The sequence below is a fragment of the Panthera onca genome, chromosome B3 (genome assembly GCF_046562875.1).
Source record: "Panthera onca isolate mPanOnc1 chromosome B3, mPanOnc1 haplotype 2, whole genome shotgun sequence".
NCBI lineage: Eukaryota > Metazoa > Chordata > Mammalia > Carnivora > Felidae > Panthera > Panthera onca.
The window spans coordinates 61731530-61756238 of NC_138344.1; the positions used below are offsets into that span (position 1 = coordinate 61731530).

The 24709-nt window shown below is 38.7% G+C and overlaps 1 protein-coding gene across 4 annotated transcripts in view; it reads left to right on the forward strand.

The window, feature by feature from the left end:
- Nucleotides 1-23848, forward strand: part of EXD1 (exonuclease 3'-5' domain containing 1) — a 37846-nt gene extending 13998 nt beyond the window's left edge. For 2 of the 4 annotated variants that reach the window (XM_060618900.3, XM_078448503.1), the window contains 10 exons: nucleotides 266-323; nucleotides 566-693; nucleotides 4135-4193; nucleotides 7755-7841; nucleotides 11235-11339; nucleotides 11422-11502; nucleotides 15462-15551; nucleotides 16302-16445; nucleotides 17110-17301; nucleotides 22095-23848. In XM_060618900.3, coding sequence (XP_060474883.1) covers nucleotides 266-323; nucleotides 566-693; nucleotides 4135-4193; nucleotides 7755-7841; nucleotides 11235-11339; nucleotides 11422-11502; nucleotides 15462-15551; nucleotides 16302-16445; nucleotides 17110-17301; nucleotides 22095-22733 — 1583 coding nt within the window. In that variant the 3' untranslated portion in view covers nucleotides 22734-23848. The remainder of the gene's footprint in view (nucleotides 1-265; nucleotides 324-565; nucleotides 694-4134; nucleotides 4194-7754; nucleotides 7842-11234; nucleotides 11340-11421; nucleotides 11503-15461; nucleotides 15552-16301; nucleotides 16446-17109; nucleotides 17302-22094) is intronic. The other 2 variants (XM_060618901.2, XM_060618902.3) reach the window with 2 other exon arrangements.
- Nucleotides 23849-24709: the final 861 nt, after the last annotated feature.

Below are 24709 nucleotides of genomic sequence, written 5' to 3' on the forward strand. Positions count from 1 at the left end.
CAAAAGGGTAAAGAGAAAATGTAGAGCATCTTCTATTCCTTCTAAATGACCAAGGAAGCTCGGTTGGCAGGGAGATATTAGGTATCTTCAGTACTTTGGGTAGGCTTTTCTGCTCTATTTATTGCTGCCTGATGAAGACGTCTATGGACTAACGTTTCATTTCCAATTACTGTTTGTGATACCTCATTAGACTGTGGGTGGAAGGGGAGTGGTTAATTGCTTTCAGATTGAACCCTCTGTTGGAATCCATTTGGTTATTTTACAGTGGAACTGCTGGATGAAGTGGAACAAGGTGCAGAGAGAGAAAAGGCATCTTCTGTTAGGTATGATGGAGTAATTTTCTTAATTGTTATCTTACCCAAATGTACACATTAGGGTAGAAAGCCTTATCTCTAATTCATGATCTAAATAATTCCTCAAATGGCCTGAGGTAATAGAAATGAGAAGAAATAGATGTTTCTTCTATCTTTTGATGGCACCTTTAAATCAATATGTGGCTAAATCTGTGTAAGGCATCAGCAAACAAAGAACAAGTTCACCTGAGTGTTGTTTTTTGTAAGCATAGTCTAAATACAGAAAGAACAAAGATGGATAAAATGAAAGGTGAAGATCTAAACATATGTGAGCCTTCTTCTCCTGTCCCTGAGTCACCAACCACCTCTCTGCTGAATCACCTCAAGTATAGCCCATCAGGTAAGTACTGGGGCTCTGAATTGTCTAGGCTAGCTCTATCGTGGCCTAGAACTCTTCAGAGTTGACGTAACTGTGAGTCAAGGTTCTGTATGGAATGCTCAGCAGGGCCATTGCTTCTAGGCTCTGAATTAAGATAAAATACTGTGATTCATTTATTTATTTAATATTTTAGGGTGTACTATATACCAGACATTGAGGATACTGAAGTGTAGTATCTCTGCCCTCGTTGAGCTCCATTATAGGAAGCAGACACTAAATAAGAAAAATCAATATAAAATATAGTATGCTGGTGCCAAATGCTAAGGAGAAAAAAAATAGAAAAAAGGGAAAGAGTGTGTGAAGAGAGTGGTTTTACAATTTTAGCGTGTTCAGGACAGGCCTCACTGAAATGGTGACATTTGAGCAAAGGCCTGAGGAGATGAAGGATTGAGCAGTGTGTATCTGAGGGAAATGTTTTTTAGGCAGAAAAAAGAAGAACTACTAAGGCCCTGAGATAGGAACATGCCAGGATCTTGAAGGAATAGCAAGATCAGTGTAGCTGGAGCAAAGAGAAAGATAGATGAAGTCGGGTAGGCCTATCATGGAGGTCACTGTAGATCATTGAAGAGACTCAAGCTTCTACTCTGAAATGAGAAGAAAAGCCATTGGAAGATTTTTGGTTTTATCATTTCTCTAATGACTAAGAATGTTAAGGATCTTTTCGTGTCCTTATTTTCCGCCTGAATATTTTTGGTGAAATGTCTGTTCATATCTATTGCACATTTTCTTACTGGATTGTTTTATTATTATTCAGTGTTGGAGTTCTTTATATATTCTGGATATAAATCTTTCCTCAAATATGTGCTTACAAATATTTCTGCAAGTCTGTAATTTGTCTTTTTATTCTCTTAAAGTATGTCTCAAAGAGCAGACATTTTTGGTTTTGGTAAAGTATAATTTATACATTTTTTTCTTTTATGGATTGTACTTTGGATATCAAGAAGTTTTTTCCTCAGTCACAGAGGTTTTCTCCTATATTTTCTTCTAGAAGCTTCATGATTTCAGCTTACATTCAGGTCTAGGATCCATTTTTACTTAATTTTTGTACACGATGTGAAGTATGGATCAGCATTTGTTGTTTTGTTTTGTTTTGTTTTGTTTTGTTGTTGGATGAGAATAGCCAATTGTTCCAGTACCCTTTTTTGAAAAGACTGTTATTTTCTAAAATTACCTTTGCACCTTTGTCAAAAATTAGTTTTCTATATATATGTAGGTTTATTTCTGGACGCTATATTCTGTTAGATTGATCTATTTTTCTGTATTTATACCAATACAAGACTATTTTGTTTACTGCTTTTTAAAAAACTGTTTTGTTTACTATTGATTGATGATAGATCTTAAAATCAGGTAGTGTTAGTTCTCCAACTTTGTTCTTCTTCAGAGTTGTTTTGGATATACTATGTTCTTTGCATTTCCCATGAATTTTAATTTTTTTTAATGTTTATTTATTATTGAGAGACAGAGAGACACAGAGTGTGAGCAGGGGAGGGGTAAAGAGAGGGGAAGACACAGAATCTAAAGTAGGCTCCAGGCTCTGAGCTGTCAGCACAGAGCCGGATGCGGGGCTTTAACTCACAAACTATGAGATCATGACCTGAGCCGAAGTCTGTTGCCTAACCAACTGAGCCATCCAGGCTCCCCTTCCCCATGAATTTTAGAATCAGGTTGCCAAAAAACCTTTGAAATTTTTACTGGGATTGCAATGAAATTAGTAGATCAGTTTGGGGAATATTGGCATCTTAACAAAATTGAGTATTCCAGTCTCTTAACCCCATGTATCCATCCCTGAGATCTTTAATTTCTCAGCAGTGTTTTGTAGTTCTCAGTTATAAGTTCTACACATCTTTTGCTGTATTTATCCCTAAGTATTTCACATTTTATATTATTATAAATGACATTTAAAAAAATTTCTACTTCCCACTGGATAGTATCGAGCAGAAGAATAACATGATCAGACTTCTGTTTTAACAAAGTTATTCTGGATGCTATATAGATCCTGAGAGAAGGACAAAAGTGAAAGCATGAATACCTGTTAGGCTATTGAAATAATTTTAAGACGAGTTGATACGGTAGCTTGGACCCTAGTGGTAGCAGTATCTTAAACAGTGGTGGAATTCTGGATGTATGTTGAGGCATAGCCAACACAGTGTACTGGCGTGTTAGATGGGGATGTGAGAGAAAGAAGGGAATCAAGGGTGACTTCGGGGATTTTGATCTGAGTAGCCTGAAGTATGGAGAGTGATTTAACTGAGATGAGAACCATGCTGGGTAGAACACGTTTGGGGAGATGATTAAGAGTTTTGGTCCACTGAAGTCTGAATATAAGCCTAGAGATGAGGAGAAAGGTCTGACATGGAGATACAAATGCAAGAGTTAGCCCATAGATGATATTAAAAGCCTTGAGACTAGATGAGATCACCAGAAGAGTGAGTATGGATAGAGAAAAACAGGTGTGTGGACTGTCCTATGCTACTCCAAAGTTTTAAAGGTTGGAGATGAAGAGAAACTGTATGTTATGTTATACCTCTAAGTATTTAAATTGCATGATTTAAAAACGTAAGTAAGGACCCAGAGAAATCCAAAAGTGTGGGCTATGGCCCATCTCCAGGACTGACTTGTTTTAAAGCATTATTTTTTTTAAGTGTATTCATTTATTTTGAGAGAGAGAGCCTGCACAAGCAGGGGAGGGGCAGAGAGAGAGAGAGAGAGAGAGAGAGAATCCCAAACAGGCTCCACGTTCTCAGCACAGAGCCCAACAAAGGGCTTGAACCCACAAACTGTGAGATCATGACCTGAGCCAAAATCAAAAGTTGGTCGCTTAACTGACTGAGCCACCCAGGCACCCCTAAACTGTTATTTTATTATTATGAACATCCTTTTAAAAAGGACATGTCTAGGTGAGTGTATGACTTCTGCTCAGGTCAGGATCTCGTGGTTCGTGAGTTTGAGCCCTGTATTGGGCTTTGTGCTGACAGCTCAGAGCCTGGAGCCTGCTTCGGATTCTGTGTCTCCCTTTCTCTTTGTTCCTCCCCCACTCCCACTCTGTCTGTCTCTCTCTCAAAAATAAATAAAGATTAAAAATAATGATTTTCAAAAAGGACGTGTCTTAAAATATTGAAGACATAAATCTATGAGGAGGGAAACATTACTGGATTTTCACAGGAAATGATTAAATAATCTAATTCATCAGATTATCATTGGTGGGGCTTTTGTTTATTCTCATTTGAGAAACAGGATGCTAGAGTGTTCACTGTGTAATGGGCTGACGCAGGTGATAATGAAATAACATTAGACCTTTGAGTTGCAATAGAGGAGGAATTTATGAGTATGGCTAAAATTAGTGGGAGGGCAATTCTATTGCCAGAGAAGACAAACATACCTATTACCATCATTCTCCTGCAGAAGAAGAGGAGGTGACATACACAGTCATTGATCAGTTCCAGCAGAAGTTTGGTGCTGCAGTAAGTATTGACCTTCCTACTATTGTCTGCATGTAGGCATCATGTTTATGTCTGATAAATTTGTCTCTTACTAAAGGATCATTGATATTTTCCCTAATAATTCAACAAAATAGGGGCGCCTGGGTGGCTCAGTGGGTTGGGCGTCCGACTTCAGCTTAGGTCATGGTCTCACAGTCTGTGAGTTCAAGCCCTGTGTCGGGCTCTGTGCTGACAGCTCAGAGCCTGGAGCCTGCTTCAGATTCTGTGTCTCCCTCTCCCTCTGCCCCTCCCCCGCTCATGTTCTGTCTCTCTGTCTCAAAAATAAATAAGAACATTTTTAAAAATTTAAAAAAGTAACAATTCAACAAAATATATGAGTGCCTGCTATACGCCAGGCCTTGTTCTGAGGTCTGGGGTAAATAATAATAAAGACAGGGGCGCCTGGATGGCTCAGTTGGTTAAGTGTCCGACTTCAGCTCAGGTCATGATCTCGCGGTCCGTGAGTTCGAGCCCTGCATCGGGCTCTGTGCTGACCGCTCAGAGCCTGGAGCCTGTTTCAGATTCTGTGTCTCCCTCTCTCTCTGACCCTCCGCTGTTCATGCTCTGTCTCTGTCTCAAAAATAAATAAACGTTAAAAAAAATTAAAAAAAACCAATAAAGACAAAGTTCCACCCCTCAGGGAATTTACATTTTAATGCAAGAAAATAAACAATTGCATATTACCTGGTGAGAAGTGCTATGAAGAAAAATAAAGTGTGGTTTGAGGAGTAGAGTACAAGGAGTTCCCATTTTATATAGGGTGGACAGAGAAAACCTCTGTGAAGAGAGGACATTGGAACAGAGACCCCAAAGAAGGGAACTAGCTATTGGATATTTAGGTAAAGAACTTGGAAAAAAGCATAATTATCAAGTGCAAAGACTCTGAGGATGAAGCACACTTCACTTGTGTGGAGGAACAAACAGCAGGGATGCAAGACCACAGTGAAGAAGGATAGGAAATGGAAGGGGTCAGGTGGAAGATCGGGCAGGGCATTTTGGACATTATAAGGATTTTGAGTTTGACTTGAGTAGGATAAAAAGCCATTGGCAGTTTTAGAGGTGAGTCAGATATTTTTTTTACTCCTATTTAAAAAAATTCATTCTAGATTCTCTTTTTAGGCATCTATAATCATATATTCAGACATGACAGTAACTATTCAGCCTAGTGTACAGTTCACAGATGGATTTCAGGGGAGTCATTAAGCTTTCTGTTTAGATACAAGCTTATACTTGTGCATGGGTGCATTTTTTTAATGGGAGAGCATTAGCTTTCCATGGATTCTTTTTTCTTTAACCACTTAAATGAGATGTAGTTCACATGCCCTAAAATTCACCAATTTAAAATGTATAGTTCACTGGATTTTAGCATATCTACAGAGTTGTAAATATGTCACAAAGAATTTGAAAACATTTTCCTTTTTTTGAAGTTTTTTTGTTTTTGTTTTTAAAGTAATCTCTACACCCAATGTGGGGCTTAAACTCACAACCTGAGATCAAGAGTCACTCTACCAACTGAGCCAGGCCAGGCACCCGTAGACATTTTCGATACCCCCAAAAGAAACCCTACACTTGGTAGGTGTCACCTCCATTCCTCCCCAGTCCCCAGCCCTGGCAACTTTTCTGCCTCTATGGATTTGCCTGTTTAGGACATTTTGTGTAAATGGAGTCATACAATATGTAGTCATTCGTGACTGGCTTCTTTTGCTTAGCATATTTTCATGGTTGATGTATTTTATAGCATGTATCAGTGTTTCACTTATTTCCATTGCCAAATAATACTCCTTTATATGGATATACCATATTTTATTTATCCTTTCACCGTTTGAGTTCTTCCTACTTTTTGGCTATTATGAATAATGCTGCTATGAACATTCATGTACAAGTTTTTTTTTGCACATATATTTTCATTTCTCTGGGATAGATACTTATGAGTGCAATTGCTGGATCATCTAGTAACTCTGTGTTTAACTTTTTGAGAGTCGACCATTGTTTTCCAAAGGTGCTATACCATTTCACATTGCCACCAGCAGGATATGGGGGGTTCCAATTTCTCCACATTCTTACCAAAACTTGTTATCTGTCATTTTGATTGTAACCATCTTAGTGGTGTGAAGTGGTATCTCATTGTGGTTTTGACTTACATTTCCATGATGGCTAATAATGTTGAACGTTTTTCATGTGCTTACTGCATATTTATATATCTTCTTTGGAGAAATGTCTATTCCCTTGCCCATTTTTTTTTACATAGGCTTCACGCCCAACTTGGGACTTAAACTCATGATCCTGAGATCAAAGAATCACATGCTTTACCAATTGAGCCAACCAAGTGCCCCTCCTTTGCCCATTTTTAAATTGAGTTATAAGAATTCTTTATATATCAACATATTCTTTGAAGGGTCAAATGATAATAACAAAAAATGAGGTAAGAACCTGGAAATTTGAAGAGGTTGTTGGAAATTCTTGTCAATAGGGAAATTCAGGTTTTGTTTTCAAAGTTCTGCAGCCTTCTTGCTATTGCCTGAGGATGGAACTAAAATTCAGTCCCTTTTTTTAATCATTGATGGAAGATATTCAATGCAGAACACTCTATGCTCTCTAGAGGAAGATATCATGCTAGTGAAAGTTACCATGTCCTTCTATTCTTGAGTAATTTGCCTGCCTGTAAAATGGGGAGAATCTTGTATCATATAGATGTTTTCATAGATTATGGATTAAGGATTTTAGAAGTGTATAATGTTTTGAAATAGGATAAGATTATAGATAATTGAAGGACCAGCATGTGTTCTTGGAATACCGTGACATCAGTTTTGAGTCACTTAATGAATCTAAGACTTTAAGGGACCTATTGAGTTCTTGTTTCTCTCATTCTGAACAGTATATACTGTGAGACTCAGCCACTATGTGAGTTCCCTTCTGGTACAGTAAATTGCCTGTGTCAGGGCAGTGTTCTTTGCATGAGGAATCTGGTCATAAGGATAGAACTCTTTTGGGGGTTCCTGGGTGGCTGAGTCGTTAAGTATCCAACTCTTAATTTCAGCTCAGGTCACAATCTCATGGTTCGGGAGATTGAGTCCCACATCGGGCTCTGTGCTGTCAGCCCAGAGCCTGCTCAGGATTCTCTCTCTCCCTCTGTCTCTCTCTGCGCCTCCCCCTGTTCACTCACACACTCTCTCTTTCTCTCTCAAAATAAATAAATAAACATTTTAAAAAAGATAGAAATCTTTTGCTATACTATCAGTGATAACAAAAGGTATCTGAGTTTTCAACTCTTAGCATCTAGAATATGATTTATTTTCCAGTTGTGTAATAATTTTGCAAAAAATAAAAAGAGGATTAGAAATGTTCAGTGTTGTGCGTGTGAGAGAGAGAGAGAGAGAGAGAGGAGAGAGAGAGAAGCAGACTTGTGTTTTGGGTAAGTCAAATTTTGTAAGTTTAGAAAACATTATCCCACTTTGTTAATTGCTAGCCATTTTACTTGTGCCATTCATGATGTCATAATTGGAACATTTATTCCCTAGAGATTTTCTTCCTTTTTCTCCCCAGATGCTTCACATCAAGAAGCAGAGTGTCCTAAGTGTGGCAACAGAAGGTGCTAATGTGTGTCGTCATGGGAAGCTGTGTTGGCTTCAGGTAAAAGATACTTTAAACTTTTTATTTTGAAATAATTGTGGATTTACTGGCAAATTAATTTTAATTGTCTTCTTGATGTCACCTCAGTGTCACTGTCCTATAACTTGTTTGGAATGCCTTTCACTCTTCTAGTACTTTCTCTTTTCAAAAGGAAAGATGGGCAGCTGGGTGGCTCAGTCAGTTGAGCGTCCAACTCTTGATTTCAACTCAGGTCATGATCCCAGGCTCGTGGGATTCAGCTCCAGGTTGGGCTCTGCACTTAGTGGAGCCCAATTGGGATTTCTTTCCCTCTGTCCCTCCCCACCTACTGCTCATTCTCTGTCTCTAAAAATTAAAAAAACTTGAAAAAAAGGAAAGAGCTTCTGTCACTTTATAGGTTCACTTTTATAATCATCATTGCTGTGCTCATCAAGGCTCTGTTTGAGGTCTTCTTTCCCAGCTCTGTTCTCTCACCTTAGATCTGTGAAGAATTTCAGAGGCGGCTGGCTGGCTTAGTGAAGTGTGCGACTCTTGATCTTGGGATTGTGAGTTCGAGCTCCACGTTGGGTGTAGAGATTACTTAAAAAAACAAAATCTTTAATTTAATTAATGTTTTAAAGTAGTCTCTACACCTAATGTGGGGCTTGAACTTCCAACTCCAAGATCAAGAGTCACATGCTCTACCACCTGAGCCAGCCAGGCGTCCCAAAAATAAAATCTTAAAAAAAACCCACAAAGACACGTGAAGAATTTTTATATTACCTTCTGGTTGGTAGCATTCCACAGCAGTATTCTGCCACATCATTTTCATTTTCATGGACCTGGGAGATGTCAGGTGAGGATCCCAATTATGTCAAAAGATGTTTGTAGTGAGCCTTGAAAAGTTATAGGATGGGCTTTGGATCAACCTCGGCAGCATCAGTTTTTAAGGGGGGGGCAAGAAAACAGGCTGAATATTCTTTGAGTCAGGAACTACCTCTACCTATTGAGATTATCAATTTTATTATGATTGGCTATCTGCCTACTTCTCAGGGTTACATTGAAGTATGTATCCTAAATAATTCAATTCAAAATATGAAAAAAATTCTGTGAGAACCTAGTCTCTTGGCATCATTTTATGGTGAAAAATCAGAAACCACTTTAGTTAACAACAGGAGACATTACTGTAGATTTGATAGATCTTACACAGCTGCCAAAAATTGATGACGAGTACAATGTAGAAAAATGTTTGAAAAGTTATGAGTGGAAAACAGCAGGATATAGAACTGAAGGCATATTCTCAGAACCAGGTACATTGTTTGCATATGAAAAATGGAAAGGAGCAATGTGTGGCATGTATTGGTTCATCGAAGAAATGTCTAAGCTATCCATGCTCCTAGTTCTGTTCTAGTTGATATATGTGCAGTGGTGAATCTGTTCTCTCACAGAGTTTATAGTCTAGCAGAGAATTACTCTCCAAACTTTTATAATGTGCCTATTCAGTTCGTATAGTTAAGGAAGTAGAGAAAACACAGGGAGTGTCTATTTTAGGTGTCATATTCTAGCAGACAACATGAAAGACCTGAGAATGGGTGCCAGGTAGGCCTGGAAATTGTAGCTATATCAACAGCTCCTAAAATGACAAAGAAGGCACTAGACTGCCATGTCGCTGGCTCTCTAGACCTTATTTGATCTCTCTTTGCCTTCATTCTCTGACTTAGTAGATTATCCAGCAATATAGTACTGCCTTTGTGACCTTTATGATCAGAAACAATCTGAAATTCTTAAAATTGTATAAAATTGATCTAAAAAGCCATGTTTCGGGGCACCTGGGTGGCTCAATCGGTTGAGCATCCGACTTCGGCTCAGGTCATGATCTCACGGTTCATGGGTTCAAGCCCCGCATCGGGCTCCGTGCTAACAGCTCGGAGCTTGGAGCCTGCTTTGGATTCTGTGTCTCCCTCTCTTTCTTCTCCTCCCCTCCTTGCAGTCTGTCTCTCAAAAATAAAAATAAACACTAAAAAAAATAAAAAGCCATGTTTCACATCCTACCATTTGTGGCACTTTATTTGTTGCCTTTTTAAAACTGCTAAAGGGCAGAGATCTTGTCTTATGAGTAGTATTTTTTTTCATCTTTATTTATTTGAGAGAGAGTATGTGCGTGTGTGCTTGGGTTGGGGGGTGGGCAGAAGGAGAGGGAGAGAGAGAATCCCAAGCAGGCTCCTCACTGAGCTTGGAGCCTGATGTGGGCCTTGACCTCACGACTGCAAGATCACCACCTGAGCCGATACAAGAGTTGGAGGCTCAACCAACTGAGCCACCCACATGCCCTTTTTATGAGTAATTTTATGTAACACCTAACATAACCATGCATATTATGAGACTCAGAGAAATAGCACTTTTGGTTATTAACAATGAAATGCTGTTCATTCCCTTTCAACCTATAATCCTTGGATTGCTAAAATGCCATGCGTGAAAGGTAAAACATTAAGTTTGAGATTGTAAAAAGCAGAAGGCTAAATCCACTAGCTTGTGTCTCTTTCTGTTCTTTTGAAAAATCAGTGATAGTTTTTCTTAGATTAATTTAAACTTCTTTTTCCTAAGAATCACTGAGTGCCTATTGTTTACTTTAAAAGTGACAATCTGAGAGGGGCATCTGGGTAACTCAGTTAAGCGTCTGACCTTGGCTCAGATCATGATCTCATGGTTTATGAGTTCGAGTCCCACATCTGGCTCTGCACTGACAGCTCAGAGCCTGGAGCCTGCTTTGGATTCTGTGTCTACCTCTGTCTCTGCCCTGCCCCGCCCCTGTTTGGGCTCTGTGTCTCTCACTCTCTCAAAAATAAATACCCCCCCCCCCAAAAAAAAAGTGAGGATGTGAGGAGCGCCTGGGGGACTCAGTCAGTTGAGTATCTGATTCTTTTTTTTTTTTTAATTTTTTTAAATGTTTATTCATTTTTGAGAGAGAGAGACAGAATGTGAGCAGGGGAGGGGCAGAGAGAGAGAGGGAGATACAGAATCTGAAGCAGGCTCCAGGCTCTGAGCTGTCAGCACAGAGCCTCATGTGGGGCTCGAACCCACAAACCCTGAGATCATGACCTGAGCCAAAGTCAGACAGTCAACTGACTGAGCTACCCAGGCACCCCAGCATCTGATTCATGATTTTGGCTGGGGTCATAATCTCGTGGTTCATGGGTTCGAGCCCTGTGTTGGGCTCTGCACTGGCAGTGAAGAGCCTGCTTGGGATTCTCTCTCTCCCTCTCTCTCTCTCTCTCTGCCCTCTCCCCAGAGACTGTCTCTCTCAAAATAAATAAATAAAACTTAAAGAAAATAAAAGTGAGGATGTGAAATATTTTATCACATGTCTTTCTTGATCCTCAGATCCCCTTCCCTAGTTCTTTTTTATTCTTTGTATGTCTGGATGGTCTTTTGTAGGTAGCCACAAATAGCCGAGTTTACTTATTTGACATTTTCCTTCTGGGAAGTCGTGCTTTCAACAATGGACTTCAGATGGTATTAGAAGACAAGAGAATTTTGAAGGTGAGTGTGTAAGCTGATTCCTCAGCTATTAAGATTAGCAACCAGGTTCTAATTACTCTGTCTTTGTCTTCTGATTCCTTAGGTTATCCATGATTGTCGTTGGCTTTCTGATTGCCTCTCTCATCAGTATGGAATTTTGCTGAATAATGTCTTTGACACACAGGTACATGCGGGGAAACCATAGATTCAGTCCAGCATATATAGCTTTTATAGGAAATAGGGCTTATCTGATGAGTGATTGAATTTTTGTGTGTGCCTCATTCTTGTCCACTTGTCATTTGGTGAACTGTGAAAGCACGACAGAAAAGTTACTTAAAATTATTTAGGATTTTTTCCCCTCATTTTGCTCCAGAATTTGTCAAATAAGAAGCAAACTCTGGGGCACCTGGATGGCCCAGTTGGTAGAGCATGTAACTCTTGATCTCAGAGTCATGAATTTGAGTCCCACGCTGGGTGTAGAGATTACTTAAAAAATAATAATAATAAAATCTCAAAATTAAAAAAAAAAGAGGCAAGCTCAATATTCTACAGCATTCACAAACTCAAAGGATTTGGAGGTCATTCAGAAGTCTGACATGAGGGGCGCCTGGGTGGCGCAGTCGGTTAAGCGTCCGACTTCAGCCAGGTCACGATCTCGCGGTCCGTGAGTTCGAGCCCCGCGTCAGGCTCTGGGCTGATGGCTCGGAGCCTGGAGCCTGTTTCCGATTCTGTGTCTCCCTCTCTCTCTGCCCCTCCCCCGTTCATGCTCTGTCTCTCTCTGTCCCAAAAATAAATAAAAAACGTTGAAAAAAAAAAATTAGAAGAAGTCTGACATGAATCACTTAATGTGAGGTAAATAATCACATCTGTGCCTTTAGCACATATGTATCAGTTAGGATTGATGGCTTGTCAGCATGTAGCTCAGAGAAGCAGGTTGTCTTAGATATGCCCCAAAAGCCTATTCTAGGCCAAAATAGCCTGAATATATGTGGTTTTTCTCTCCTCTAAATAACTCTAGAGAAATAAGAAATCCTTAGTTTATACTAACTAGCTCTTAGAGCTCATGTGTGTTTCTGGTTTGGCTGTGAGAATAGTAAAACCACTAGTTTTCATTATGTTTTCTTTAGGTTCTTCTAGTCTTCTAGGTTTATGCCAGTTAAAGGGACATGTTGAATACATAAGCCTAGTGCCTTTGGAGAGGTTTAAAATAATGAGTTAGCCAGTTATCTTTTTTTTAATGTTTACTTATTTTTGAGGGAGAGAGAGAGAGAGCGAGCACGTGCACATAAGTGGGGGAAGGGCAGAAAGAGAAGGAGGCAGAGGATTCAAAGCCAGCTCTGCACTGACAGCATTGAACCTGATGTGGGGCTCAAACTTAGGAACCGAAATGTGAGATCATGACCCGAGCTGAAGTAGACACTCAACTGACTGAGTCACACAGTCATCCCTCATTTTATTATTATTATTATTATTATTATTATTACTACTACTATATTTTAAATAATCTCTATGCCCCAGCCAATTTAAAGAAAAATTTTTTAAATTTTTTTCAATATATGAAATTTATTGTCAAATTGATTTCCATACAGCACCCAGTGCTCATCCCAAAAGGTGCCCTCCTCAATACCCATCACCCTCCCCTCCCTCCCACCCCCCCATCAACCCTCAGTTTGTTCTCAGTTTTTAAGAGTCTCTTATGCTTTGGCTCTCTCCCACTCTCACCTCTTTTTTTTTTTTTCTTAAAGAAATTTTTAAGTTTATTCACTTAGAGAGAGAGAGAGAATGCACACGTGCATGTGTAAGTGGAGGAGGGGCAGAGAGAAAGAGGGAGAGAGAATCAATCCCAAGCAGGCTCTGCACTGTCAGTGCAAAGCCCAATATGCGGCTGGAACTCAGAACTGGGAGGTCATGACCTGACCTGAAGTCAGACGCTTAAATGACAGCCACCCAGGCACCCATATTTTTTTTAATTTTTAAAAAAATTTTGGGGTGTCCGGGTGGCTCAATCGGTTAAGCATCTGAGTTCAGCTCAGGTCATGATCTCACAGTTTGTGAGTTTGAGCCCCGCATCAGCCTCTGTGCTGACAGCTCAGAGCCTGGAGCCTGCTTTGGATTCTGTGTCTCCCTCTCTCTTTGCCCCTCCCCTGCTCACGCTCTGTCTCTCAAAAATAAACATTAAAAAAAATTTTTTAAATAAATAAAAAATAAAAATGTTTAAATAAAAGTTTTTATTTTAGTGAGAGAGAGTGTGGGCAAGTGGGGGAGAAGGGCAGAGGGAAAGAGAGAGAGAGAGAGAGAGAGAGAGAGAGAGAGAGAATCATAAGCAGGCTCCATGCTCATCAGGGAGCCCAACATGGGACTTAATCTCATGACCATGAGATCATGACCTGAGCCCAAATCAAGAGTCAGATGCTTAACCAACTGAGCCACCCAGGTGTCCCCTAGCCAATTATTTTTAGCAGATATTCCTAAAAGTTCAATTTTATGTTGTTAAATGTAGTTCATGTTTGCTCTTTATATATCTGCTCATGATGAACTTTATACCATTTCTCTTGTTTACATGTTCCTTGGACCTTCTTTCAGCATCTTTCACTATATGGAGATTATGTCTGGCTTCCTCCAAAATTTAAGAGAGAAGGGTGCCTGGGTGGCTGAGTCAGTTAAACGTCCAACTTTGACTCAGGTCACTATCTCCTGGTTTGTGAGTTTGAGTCCCACATCAGGCTCTCTGCTCTCAGCCCACTTTGGATCCTCTGTCTCCTTGTCTCTGTGTCCCTCCTTCCCACTTTCTCTCTTTCAAAAATAAATATGTATATATAAAAAAAAAAGATTCTCTGCCTCTGCCCCTCGCCTCCTTGTGTGCACACATACATGCGTGTGTATGTGTGTATGTGTGTGTGTGTGTGCGCGCGTGCTCTCTTTCAAAAAAATTTAAGTGGTGCCTGAGTGGCTCAGTCAGTTGGGCATCTGACTCTTGATTTTGGCTCAGGTCATGATCTCATGGTTTGTGGGTTTGAGACCCTCACTGGACTCTGTGTTGGCAGCGTGGAGTCTGTTTGGGATTCTCTCTCTCTCTCTCTCTCTCTCTCTCTTTGCCCCTCTCCTGCGCTCTCTCTCTCTCTCTCTGTCTCATAAATAAATAAATAAATAAATAAATAAATAAACATTTAAAAGATTAAAAAATAAAAACTTCTTTAAAAAAAAATAAAATGTGGCAGGGGCACCTGGGTGGCTCAGTCAGTTAAGCATCTGACTTTGGCTCAGGTCATGATCTCACGGTTTGTGAGTTTGAGCCCCACATCGGGCTCTGTGCTGACAGCTCAAAGCCTAGAGCCTGCTTCAGATTCTTTGTCCCCCTCTCTCTGCCCCTCCCCTGCTCATGCTCTGTCTCTCTTTCTCTCCCAAAAATAAACAAACATACATACATACATACATACATACATACATAAAATGGGGGTGCCTCGGCGGCTCAATCAGTTAAGAGTACAATTCTTGGTTTTGGCTCAGGTTATGATCTCACGGTTCATGAATTCAAGCCCTGCATCTGGCTCTACACTGATAGCGAGGGGCCTGCTTGGGATTCTCTGTTTGCCTCTCTCTCTGCCCCTCACCCACTCATTCTCCATCCCTCTCTCAAATAAATAAACTTTGAATTAAATTAAATTTTTTTAATGTAAGAGAATTTCTCATTGTTCTCCTGAGGCCATCAGGCTTTTTTTTTTTTTAATGTTTATTTTTGAAAGAGAGAGAGAGAGCACAAGTGCAAGAGGGCAGAGAGAGCGAGGAAGACAGAATCCGAAGCAGGCTCCAGGCTCTGAGCTGTCAGCACGTTAGGCTTCTTGATTAGACCCCATATGGAGATGTTGGCATATCTTTCCATATTTTCTTTTCACATTTCCATAGTACAGGAAGCAAGAATTCAGAATTTTTCCAGTTTTTTCCCTTTAACACAATGTATTGATTTCCTATTGCTTTTGTAACAAATCACCACAAATTTAGCAGCTTAAAGCAAAATAAATTTGCTCTTTGATGGTTCTGGAGGTCAGCAGTCTGAAATCATTTTCACTGAACTAATGTCAAGATGTCAGCAGGGTTGGTTTCTTTTGGAGGCTCTGAGGGGAGTCTCTTTCTTTGCCTTTTCAGGTGTTACCTGTATTCTTTGGCTTATGGCTCCTGCCATCTTCAGAGTGCACCACTGCAACTTCTGCTTCTATCAGCCGATCTCCTTTTCCCGTGACTATAATCAAATCTCTCTGCACCTCCCTCTTATTGTTACATTTAGGGCCCACCCATATAATTCAAGAGAATCTCCCTACCTCAATATCCTTACCTTAATCACTCCTACAAAGTCATTTTGCCATATAAGATAACATTGACAGATTCCAGGGGGTTAGGATATGGATGTCTCTGGGGGCCATTATTTAGCCTGCCACACACAAATTAAATAATATGTCCAATTCTTAATTTTTTTTTAAGATTTTACTATTTTTAAGTTATTTTTACACCCAGCATGGGGTTTCAATTCACAACCTTGAGATCAAGAGTCGTCGAATGCTCTACCAACTACGCCAATCAGGTGCCCTTCCATTTCTTAATTTTATTAGCTTTCCTTACCGACACTTTGCCAGAGTTGCTGATAAGTAATACAAACACTTATTGAAATTTATTTTCCTTTCTCCATTGTCTAAAGGCACCAAAGAGTAATAGATAACTGTAAGGCAGGCAAATAAAAGGAGTAGAAGACAAAGTAGACAAGGATACATTAAAGTTGGGTGATCCTTTTCCTTTTTTTTTCCTCCTAATTTTTTAGAATAAGTTGACTGAACATCTTTTCTGTTGGCATTATCTATCATGTGGGTCTTTGGGGAAAATGGTATTTAATGACATTTTCTAAATATATTTCTATTTATGCCATGAGATAGGTCTCTATAAATATTCTATATTGTACAGACAAGTCTTTTTTTTTTTTTTTTAATGCCACAGGTAGCAGATGTCCTTCAGTTTTCCATGGAAACAGGTGGCTTTCTTCCAAATTGCATCAGTTCTTTACAGGAGAGTTTAATCAGACACCTTAAAGTAGCCCCTAAATATCTCTCCTTTCTGGAAGAGAGACAAAAATTAATTCAGGTGGGTATTAAAGAATGTCCCACATGACATTAATTTTTTCAAGTGTTTTGTGAGCAGGATTATCAGCATATTATATAGACAACTGACAGTTGTTATGTAAGCATATGAGCATTGCCAAAATCTTAGTTGTTTCAAATGGAAATAGTTTGTGATCTCAAGTGAATAAAAGCCAGGATTCATATTTGTACTCTGAAATAAATTTGCAATTCTCCAGGGGAAGAGAATTCCCATATTGTTGGGAATATGGATTAAGGTGATGGAAGAAAAATCATCCCAATTATTTCTCCAAAAGTAAGGTAAATTTTCCTTAGTTCCTAATAGCTCTGCCTACAAACTTAGGTCATGACTATATTGGCCTCAGTTTTGGTCCTATAATTAAGTCTACTTCAGTTTTGAATGAGAAGTCCTGATTGTTTGATGGATCAATTGATTGATCCATCTCTCTCTTTCTCTCGCCCTCCCACTCCATCTTTTCTCTCTAACATACACACACTCATACATACATGAATTGTGTGTGTATATTTTCAGAAGGCTAGCCAGAGTGTGAAGATAGAAGATAAAAACTGAAGAAAATGACAGTAACTCCTAAGCAACTCTTGAATAAACAGTTACTTTCTTTAAAGTTTTGCTTATTATTCAGAGAAAATTGTTTTGGTGTTTCTAGGAAAATCCAGAAGTGTGGTTCACACGACCTCTTTCACCATCTTTACTGAAAATTTTGGCCCTAGAGGCTACCTACCTACTACCCCTTCGTTTGGTACTCCTGGATGAGATGATGTCTGACCTAACCACCCTTGTGGATGGTTATCTAAACACCTATCGAGAAGGGTCCGCAGATCGCCTGGGAGGCACCGAGGTAGGTACAGCTGTCTGTGACTATATTTTTAGGACTTCCACTTCTGTCTTGGTCCTCGTGGAGGGCACAGTGATGCCCACTTTTCACAGCTACAGCAAATCCTGAGGCCAACTTGGTAATATTTTTGAAGGGGCTATAGCTTGGGCTTAATTCATCTCTTTGAGTACTTTTTCACAATATTAAGTTATGTTCTGTCAAGGAATGAATACATTTAAGATTTAATTACTAATTTTTAAGAAGCCAGCATAATGTAACAGAACTGTAGACCTGGAGTTGGCAAACTATAGCCCTAAGGCCACATCTGGCCCACAGATTGTTTTTATACAGCTCGAAGGTAAGAATGGTTATTCTAGTTTTAAAGGATTGTTTAAAAAAAGTGTATGCAACAGAGAGCATTTGTAGCTAAAATATTTATTATTTGGCTCCTTACATAAAAGGGTTACAGTCTGCTGCTATTAGCCATTTTCACTTAGGAATACTGAAGCAAAATCCTAAATAAAGTAATAGCATTTTTGGTATGATCCCTACTTAGCTGTATTATACTAATACATCTTTTAGTATCTTTTAACGTGCTGCTGGTTTCTGCTTTACTATTAGCAAATTATCCATTTTACTGGAACAAACAAAGTCTTATGATTATCTCATGCATGCTGAAAAAAACGTAACTTTCCTGTATTTTGCTCTCACTGTTTAACAACAACAAAAAATTATAAAAATTCTTGCATACCTGGTTTGATTGGAGAATTTAAATATCTCTCATTTATCATCATAAAACTAAGGAGTTTTATAACTTTATTTTGTTCTCACTGTTTAATGCTGAAAAAATTTGGTAATATTCTATATACAGTACTGATTAAAGTTGGAATGCCTGATAAAACATATATCACAAGGAAGAAGCCTACATAATGTTTGATTGGGAACACTAACAGCATTCCCATTAATATCAAGAAAATACAAAAATTGTGACTACCACAACTACTTTAACATTTTTTTTGAAGCTATTAGCCAATGAAATTTGAAGGAAAAATAAAAAGACAAACTACAAAAATTGAACAGGATGAATCACAATTATGCCTGGCCTATTATACAACTGAAAACTGAAGAAAATCAATGGAAAAAGATTACCACAAAGGAACAATTTAGTAAAATGAGTACTGATATAAAACGTGATAGCTTTCCTACATCCATATACACAGCAAGAAAACATAATGGGAGAAAACATCCACTTATATGATTGTAACAAAAGGTAGAATACCTAGAAATAAATATTATAAGAAATGTGAAATATAGAGATAAAGAAAACATTAAAATATTACTGAATGACATAAGAGGACTTAAATGAATGGTGACACTAAGTATTTTTAGCAATCAGTTATTCCTGAATTAACTTTTGAATTTACCTCTATTCTAAGAAAAATATTAACAGCAGCTTTATTTTTGCAAACTATGATTGTAGTGTTTATAAAGATAAATATAAATAAGAATAATCCTGTCAGCTATGAAAACATTTAAGTCTATATTAAATAAAACAGGTGTGGGGCGCCTGGCTGGCTCAGCCAGTAGAGCATATGACTCTTGATCTCGGGGCTGTGAGTTTGCCACTTTGGGTACAGAGATTAGTTAAAAACAAACAAACAAAAATTAAAAATTAAAAGTTTGTGACTTGTACGTGTGTAGGCAGATCAATGGAAAATAGTAGAGAACCCAGCAGTAGCTCCAATATATATCTATCAGTATGGTTGGGATAAAGGTAGAATTTCCAATTAATGATAAAAAGATAATTATTCAATAAATGGCTTTAGGCAATTGACTAACTATTGTAGGGGAGGAGATCAGAGTTGGATTACTATTTTATTACCAAAGTAAACTCCTTGGATCAAGTATTTATGTAAACAGTGAGATTATAAAATTATTGGAGAAAAAAGAATTAAAAGAAAATTATTTCACAATAAGGAATGCTTTTCTTCCCCCCACCCCAATTCATTGAGGAATAATTGATAAAATTAATTGTATATAGCTAAAGTGTACATTGTGAAAATTTGCTATACATATACATTGTGGGAATCATTATTGACACTAAGATAATTAGCACATTTGTCACCTCATATAGTTAACTCTGTGCGTGTATGGTGAAAATGCTGAAGATTTGATCTCAGCAACTTTCAATATACAATACCAAATTATTAACTATAGTTACCATACTGAACATTAGACCTTAAAAATTTATTTTTCTTGTAACTGAAAGCTTGCACCCTTTGACCTACATCTCCCCCTTTTCCCTTCCCCCCATCCCCTTGCAACCCCCATTCTATTGTTTCTATGAAATCAGCTTTTTTTTTTTTTTTTAAATTCCACAAATAAGTGATACCATACAGTATTTGTCTTTCTCTGTCTGGTTTATTTCACTCAGCATAATGCCCTCTAAGTGCATCATTGTCACAAATGGCAGGATTTTTTTTCTTTTTTATGGCTAAATAATATTCCATTGTGTGTGCGTGTGTGTGTATGTGTGTGTGAGTGAGAGAGAGGGTAACATTTTTTTTATCCATTCATGCATTGATAGACACAAGTTGGCTCTTATGAATAATGCTACAATATAAAGGGAGTGCAGATGTCTCTTTGAGATAGTGAAGTCATTTCCTTTGTATATATACCCAGATGTGAGATTGTTGGACTGTATGGTAGTTCTATTTTTAACTTTTTAAGGAACTTCCATACTGTTTTCCATAATAGCTATACCAATTCAATTTCTATTCCTGCCAACTGTGCATAAGAGTTTCCTTTTCTCCACATTCTTGCCATCATTTTGATAATAGCCATCCTAACAGGTCTGAGGTGACAACTCATTGTGGTTTGGATTTGCATTTCCCTGATGATTGCTGATGTCAGATACATTTCATATACCTATTGGCCATTTGAATGTCTTCTTGGAAAAAACGTCAATTCGGGTCCTTCGTTCATTTTTAAATTGGATTACCATTTGCTTTTTTGCTACTGAGTTGTATGAGGGAATGCTTCTATGTAATGCAGAAATACTCTGAAATCATAAAAGATGAATAAATTTGAGTTTAAAGTTTTTGTTTGGTGAAAATACTGTGAAGAAAGTCAAAAGGCAAGCAACCTGGGAAAAATTATTTGCCTCATGTAACAAAGAGAACATTTTCTTAATATGTCCTTTATTGGGGGCGCCTGGGAGGCTCAGTCGGTTAAGCGGCCGACTTTGGCTCAGGTCATGATTTTGCCGTCTGTGGGTTCGAGCCCCGCGTTGGGCTCTGTGCTGACAGCTCGGAGCCTGGAGCCTGTTTCGTATTCTGTGTCTCCCTCTCTCTGACCTTCCCCTGTTCATGCTCTGTCTCCCTCTGTCTCAAAAATAAATAAACATTAAAAAAAATTTAAAAAAAAATGTCCTTTATTGTAGCATTTATGTAATGACAGAATACTGGAAACAACCCAAATATCCATCTATATGGATTTGGTTAAATAAATTATGGCATATCCAGACAGCCCTTAAAAATGCTACTATAGAAGAATGTCCAAGGTAAACCTTATGGCTTAAAAAATCAAGATGCAGGGGCACCTGGGTGGCTCAGTCAGTTAAGCGTCCAACTTTGGCTCGGGTCATGATCTTGCAGTTCGTGAGTTCGAGCCCTGCATTGGGCTCTGTGCTGACAGCTCAGAGCCTGGAGCCTGCTTTGGATTCTGTGTCTCCCTCTCTCTGCTCCTCCGCCGCCCATGCTCTCTCTCTCTCTCTCTCTCTCTCTCTCTCAGTAATAAAGAAACTTTAAAAAATCAAAATGCAGAAGGATATATAACACTGTTAACCATTTGTATAAAATAATTTTTAGAAAGAGTTATCAAAATAAAAGTTTGAGAGAAAACAAAAATTGAAAAATGCAATCCAATGAGAAGATAAATATTTAGTAAAGGATATTTGTACACACACAATCACAGATGCATAGACTATCTTTGGGAGGCTACATAAGAAATTGCTTTTTAGAAAGTGCCCTTGCTAAGGCAATTGGGACCACAGGTTGGAGGGAACACTTACTTCTCATTGTGTAATCTTTTATTTTTTTTTAACGTTTATTTATTTTTGGGACAGAGAGAGACAGAGAATGAACGGGGGAGGGGCAGAGAGAGAGGGAGACAGAATCGGAAGCAGGTTCCAGGCTCTGAGCCATCAGCCCAGAGCCCGACGCGGGGCTCGAACTCACGAACCGCGAGATCGTGACCTGAGCTGAAGTCGGACGCTTAACCGACTGAGCCACCCAGGTGCCCCTCATTGTGTAATCTTTATACATGCACACACACATGCATAACACACAACACACACACACACACACACACACACACACACACACACACAACTGTGGATTCAAAATATTTAAGTTAAGGGGCGCCTGGGTGGCTCACTTGGTTGAGCCTCCAACTTGAGCTCAGGTCATGATCTCATGGTTCATGAGTTTGAGCCCTACATCAGGCTGTGCACTGACAATGAGGATCTTGCTTGGGATTCTGTACCTCTCTCTCTGCCCCATTCCTGTGTGCTTGCTCTCTCTCTCTCTCTCTCTCTTTCTATTTTCTCCAAATAAATAAACTTAAAAAAAATAAAGTTAAAATATATTTGTTAATAATAAAAAAATAGTACTACTATAGTTGAATACACTAGAGGGAGCTATAAGAACACATTTGAGTTGATCCTCACTAAATACTTTTAAGTGTAGTGCAAGTGATTTTAAGGACCATATTTAGAAGTTTGGTTACAGCAGACTTGTGTTGTTTTCTTTTCATAGCCTACACGTATGGAGCTTCCAGAAGAGCTTCTTCAACTCAAGGATTTCCAGAAGCAGCGCAGAGAGAGAGCTGCAAAAGAATATAGGGTGAATGCACAGGGACTCCTAATAAGGACAAGGGTACATCCAAAGAAATCAGTGCCAGAGACAGCAGGGAAAGAGGGAAAAGTAGGGTTTTCCTTACTTTGTAAAAATTCTGTACTAGATGAAACTCATCATGTAAATTTGCTGAAAGAAGAATCTAAGAATAAACAAACTTCAACAGAACCTCAACATGTACCTCCCATGAAAGAAGAAACCAACGAGGATTCTATCAATAAACTCATTTGCCCTGAGTCAGAGAGGCTAGAGGACCAGAGAATAGCTCAAAAAGAACACAGTAAGACACCCAAACAGGAGTTTCAGACAAGTTCATCTTTGAAAGAGGAGATAGAACAGTTACTGGTGGTGCAAAACCAGGAAGATCTAAAATGCACAAAACAAGATATTTCAGTGTCTCCTTCCCTTCCTCAGGAAACCAGAGTCTCTCCAAGTGACACCTTTCATCCTTTTAGAAAAGCCGTGTTTCCTACGTTTCCTCCCTGTCCAGCCTTGGAGAAAACTGATTCTTGGATAAATCCCTCTCCAAATCTGTCTTAGAAATGTGCAATTTGTTTTTGAGACTGTGAAGGTGGCTCACTTCTACCAGCCGTACCTTCCTCAGAGCTTAAGTCTGTCATGTTGGAAATTTAGTTTTGCCTCAGTTACGAAGGAACGCCTTAGGGAAAATAATATTCTGTTGCTTACTTCTACATGCCTGGAATTTGATTAGGATGGGAATGAATAAGTTAAATAATGGAAGAAGTAAATTTTTTTATTATGCCACTGTGTGGAAATATTCCCAGTGGCCAGAGCAAATTATTTCTCATAATTTGGGTTTGGAGGATTTGAGGAGGGGAAAAATCTCGGGCTTAGTATCTGGAAGCTATATGCTTTTAAACTTTTTGTTTTGTTTTGTTTTTGTTTTTTTGTTTTTATTTTTAATAATTTAAGCTCTATGCCCAACCTGGGGCTCCAACTCACAACCCCAAGATCTGAAGTCACATGCTCTACTGACTGGCCAGCCAGGCACCCCTACTTTTAGACTTTTGTTGTATTTTTTGGTCTGAAAAAGGTTGGTAAAACTTTTGCCAATAAGTTTAAAAAATTTGGGAACTGGTAACTTTACCAGTACTTTTTTCCTTAGTAATATTTTCCTAAAATATTAACTTTATCAATTGTACCTCAAAAAAGCTGAGAAAATACCGACTTTTTAAAAATTGTAATGTTTTGTCTGTTTTGTGTCATAGACAGACACTAGTTAATGTTATTAACAGGCATCAGTATCCCAGTTTTAATTTCTTTTGATTCCCTTTACTTTTAGAAGGTTTTGTCCATTTTTGTAAGAAAGCAGGGGCTTCTTTTGAGTATGTTTATTATGTAAACTTGAAGTTTGATTCCCCTCTTTTGCCTGGAGTTGGTATACTTTTTTTTTTCTTAATTAAAAAAAAATTTTTTTCATTTTAAGTAGACCACACCCAATATGGGGCTTGAACTTACGAACTTGAGGCTAAGAGACACATTTTCTACCAACCAAGCCAGACAGGCATCCAGTTGGTATACATTTTTAGGGTGAAAGGAAGGCAGCTTGTACAGAGCCCTTTTTATATTGAATACTTGCAAGGTGCTCACATTCTATTGTATACAATGACCAATAAACCTGTTTTGGCATTGGATTATCTCTTTTCTTCGTTTTATCCCAGTAGGAATATGTTAGAATATGTCTGGATTTCTCTGTCCGGAGTCCAGTCTAGAAATCTGTAAGTTGACTCTCATACAGGTTCTATTATTTATTGTGCTTGTAGGAAACTTAGGGACAATCTACAATTAGAAACATCCTTGTCTGCACTCACTGATTCTATTATGAGTGCCATTGAAAGACTAGTTGTGCCCTTCCAAACTCCAAAGCCCAGATCTAGTCTAAACTCAAGATGAAGTCAGGCCCAAGAACGGTCAGGCCCAACAGCCCTGCTGTTGCTGTGTCTCACTTTTTCCTTAGTTTAGAAGGTCATGTGGGGCCAAGATGGCTTCTGCTTCATCTTGGGTAAATACATCTTCAGATGTATTTCAGATGTATTTCAGAATGTGGTTAATCTAAGTTTACTCTGGAAAGGTTCTGAATTCTTGTAAAATTCCTAGAATTGATTTAACTTCTTATGGAACTATTAAATTACTACACACAACATATATACATACAGGCTACAAACAAAAATGAAATATTCTTCATATTCAAAAAAAAGCTTTCTTGTTTCATTATGTTTGTTTTGGCTGTAATTTAAAAAAATTTTTTTTAATGTTTTATTTATTTTTAAGACAGAGAGTGACAGAGCATGAGTGGGAATAGGGCAGAGAGACAGGGAGGCATAGAATCCAAAGCAGGCTCCAGGCTCTGAGCTGTCAGCACAGAGCCCGACACGGGGCTCGAACTCATGAACTGTGAGATCATGACCTGAGCCGAAGTCGGTCACCCAACCGATTGAGCCGCCCGGGCACCCTGTTTTGGCTATATTTAAAAAGAACTTTTGGGCTGTGTTAGG